This window comes from Halichoerus grypus, chromosome X, assembly GCF_964656455.1.
Source record: "Halichoerus grypus chromosome X, mHalGry1.hap1.1, whole genome shotgun sequence".
Taxonomy (NCBI): Eukaryota; Metazoa; Chordata; class Mammalia; order Carnivora; family Phocidae; genus Halichoerus; species Halichoerus grypus.
The window spans coordinates 5,336,379-5,338,777 of NC_135727.1; the positions used below are offsets into that span (position 1 = coordinate 5,336,379).

At 64.0% G+C, this 2,399-nt stretch overlaps 1 protein-coding gene across 1 annotated transcript; it reads left to right on the forward strand.

Annotated features, from left to right (window-relative positions):
* Positions 1 to 945: 945 nt before the first annotated feature.
* Positions 946 to 2,112, forward strand: LOC118541338 (melanoma-associated antigen 8-like). Its single transcript, XM_036100948.2, has one exon. The coding sequence runs from the start codon at positions 946 to 948 to the stop codon at positions 2,110 to 2,112; it is 1,167 nt and encodes a 388-aa protein (XP_035956841.2).
* Positions 2,113 to 2,399: the final 287 nt, after the last annotated feature.

Consider the following 2,399-nt stretch of genomic DNA (forward strand, 5'->3'; position numbering starts at 1 on the left):
CAACGTGGGGGCACCCGAGGGAGAAGTGAGTGACTCCTAACCCACCCCTCGGGACAAGGAAGTGATGGCCCAGGAATCTGTCCAGCCCCTACCTGGCCTCCCTGGGAACGCTGGGCGGGGCCTGTCAGGCTGAGTCCCTCCTCCTCTGCAGATCCTTCCTCTCAGGATGGGGAGGGCCAGGGCCTGAGGGTCTGGACTCAGGTAGCAGAGGAGGCAGGTGCCCTGGCTCTGGGTCTGGCCCTGACTGTTGGGGGGAGATGAGAAATGAGGGGATGCCTCCCACAGCAGGATCCTCTGGGCCCAGGCCTACCCTGCCGCTTCCGTCAGCCATGGGGAGACGGGCGCTCGGTGGGCCAAGTCATTTCTCCTGACTTTTCCTTCTGATGTCTCCCAGAGATGAGGCCTCAGCACCAGGAGGGTGGCCTCAGGTCAACACAGGGAGTTTTCCCAGGCCTTCCGTGGGGTCAAGGTATAGACGGAGAGGTGCGCCCATCCCGGCACAGAAGGAACCCCGAGCTTGGCCATCCCTGGGGTTCCGTGACGAGCCCTTAGACCTTTGGCAGGCGTGGGCACATGTGGGCCCCCTCGCTTACCTTCTGTGGAGTCTCAGGGCTGCGTGGTCTTGCTGTGACCCTTTGGCCTCAGGCTGCGGGAGGGGGTCCCAGGCCCTGCCAGGGGAAATAGCAGTCCCCTGAGAGGCCAAGGAGGGGAGCGCCCAGCTTGGACTGGTGGGGACCTCACAGAGTCCGCCCCAGCCCTCCTGCCCCACTGGGTCCCGTGTGCCGTGCTCTGTGTCTGCACCCTGAAGTGACTCCTCCTCTTGTCCTCCAGGGGCTTCAAGAACTCAGCGTTGAGGCCTAGGTCTGAGGCAGGAGCCTCTAAGGTCCCAGAGCAGGGGAGGTGCAGGTGAGTGCCAGTGGTCAAGGTGAGGTACGTGCTCTGAGCATGGGGCCAGGGGCTCGCCCATCCCAGCCCAGAGGGGACCCCTCAGCACCCAAGCCCGACGCAGCGCACTGTGAGCTCCGGGACTTCAGGCCTCTGCTGCCTGGGCTGCGCCCTGAGGAGCCGTCCCACATCTTTCTTCAGGTTCAGCCCAACACAAACGCCATGTCCCTGGGTCAGAGGAGTGAGCTCTGGAAGCTGGAGGAAGACCCCGGCCCGGCCCAGGGTCTGGTGGACGCACAGCTGTCCGGGGCTGGGGAGGAGGAGGCCCCATGCCCCCCCTCGTCCTTTTCCACCTGCGCCTCCTCCCAGTCCACCGCCACATCTGTCTCCTGCTCTGCCCTGTTTCTGGTCCCGTCGGAGGAGGGGTCTGCTGCTGGGTTCCAGAGTCCTCCCCAGAGCTCGGTGAGTGCCTGCCCCTCCCCCAGTGCCCCGGCAGCCACTGCCCAGAGCCAGCCTGACCAGGGCTCCAGCAGCCCCGATGAGGAGGGGTCGAGCACCTGGGAGGAGCCCGAAGAAGCCCAGCCGGGGCACCAAAACGTAGTCCAGGGGAAAGTGGCTGACGTGGTGGAGTTCCTGCTCCTCAAGTATCGCACCAAGGAGCCGACCAGTCAGGCAGAGATGCTGGAGATCGTCGGCGAGGATGACCAGGACGCCTTCCCCTTGATCTTGGGCCGAGCCTCCGAGTGCATGCGGCTGGTCTTTGGCGTGGATGTGAAGGAAGTGGACCCCGCCAACCACTCCTACATCCTGGTCCCCGTCCTGGGCCTCACCTGTGATGGGATGCTGAGCAGTGAGCAGGAAGTGCCCAAGACCGGCCTCCTGGTGGTGTTCCTGGGGTTTATCCTCCTGAACGGCGACCATGCCCCCGAGGAGGAGGTTTGGGAAGAGCTGGGGGCCATGGGGGTGTATGCCGGCCAGGAGCACGTCATCTATGGGGAGCCCAGGGAGCTCCTCACCAATGTCTGGGTGCAGGAAGGGTACGTGGAGTACCGGCAGGTGCCCGGCAGCGACCCTGCCCGCTACGAGTTCCTGTGGGGTCCCAGGGCCCACGCCGAAATCAGCAAGTTCCAAATGCTGGAGTATTTGCTCCGGGTCAATCTCGCACAGCCGGCTTCCTCCCTGGCCCTGTCTGAAGGGGCTGTGAGAGATGAGGAAGAGGGGGTCTGAGCCCCGTTGTCCGCCAGGCCCTTTCCAGGCTTTGGTGGGGTCGGCAGCTTCTCCTCCAGGATGCTGGGCTTGAAGTGAGGCTGCTTGTCGGTCTTTCCCTGTGTGTGTTTGTGGTTGTGCGTGAAGATAGAGCCCTGGGCATTTTAAGGAGTGCAGGGCCAGGGAGGGTTGGGGGAAGAAAGCATGGCAAGGAGCCTCCTGAGGGTGGGGCTGGTTGTTCCCTGGGATGACTCCCACATCCAGAGCTTGGTGTCCTTGAGGAAGCTGTCCTGTGGGGTTCCTTGCCA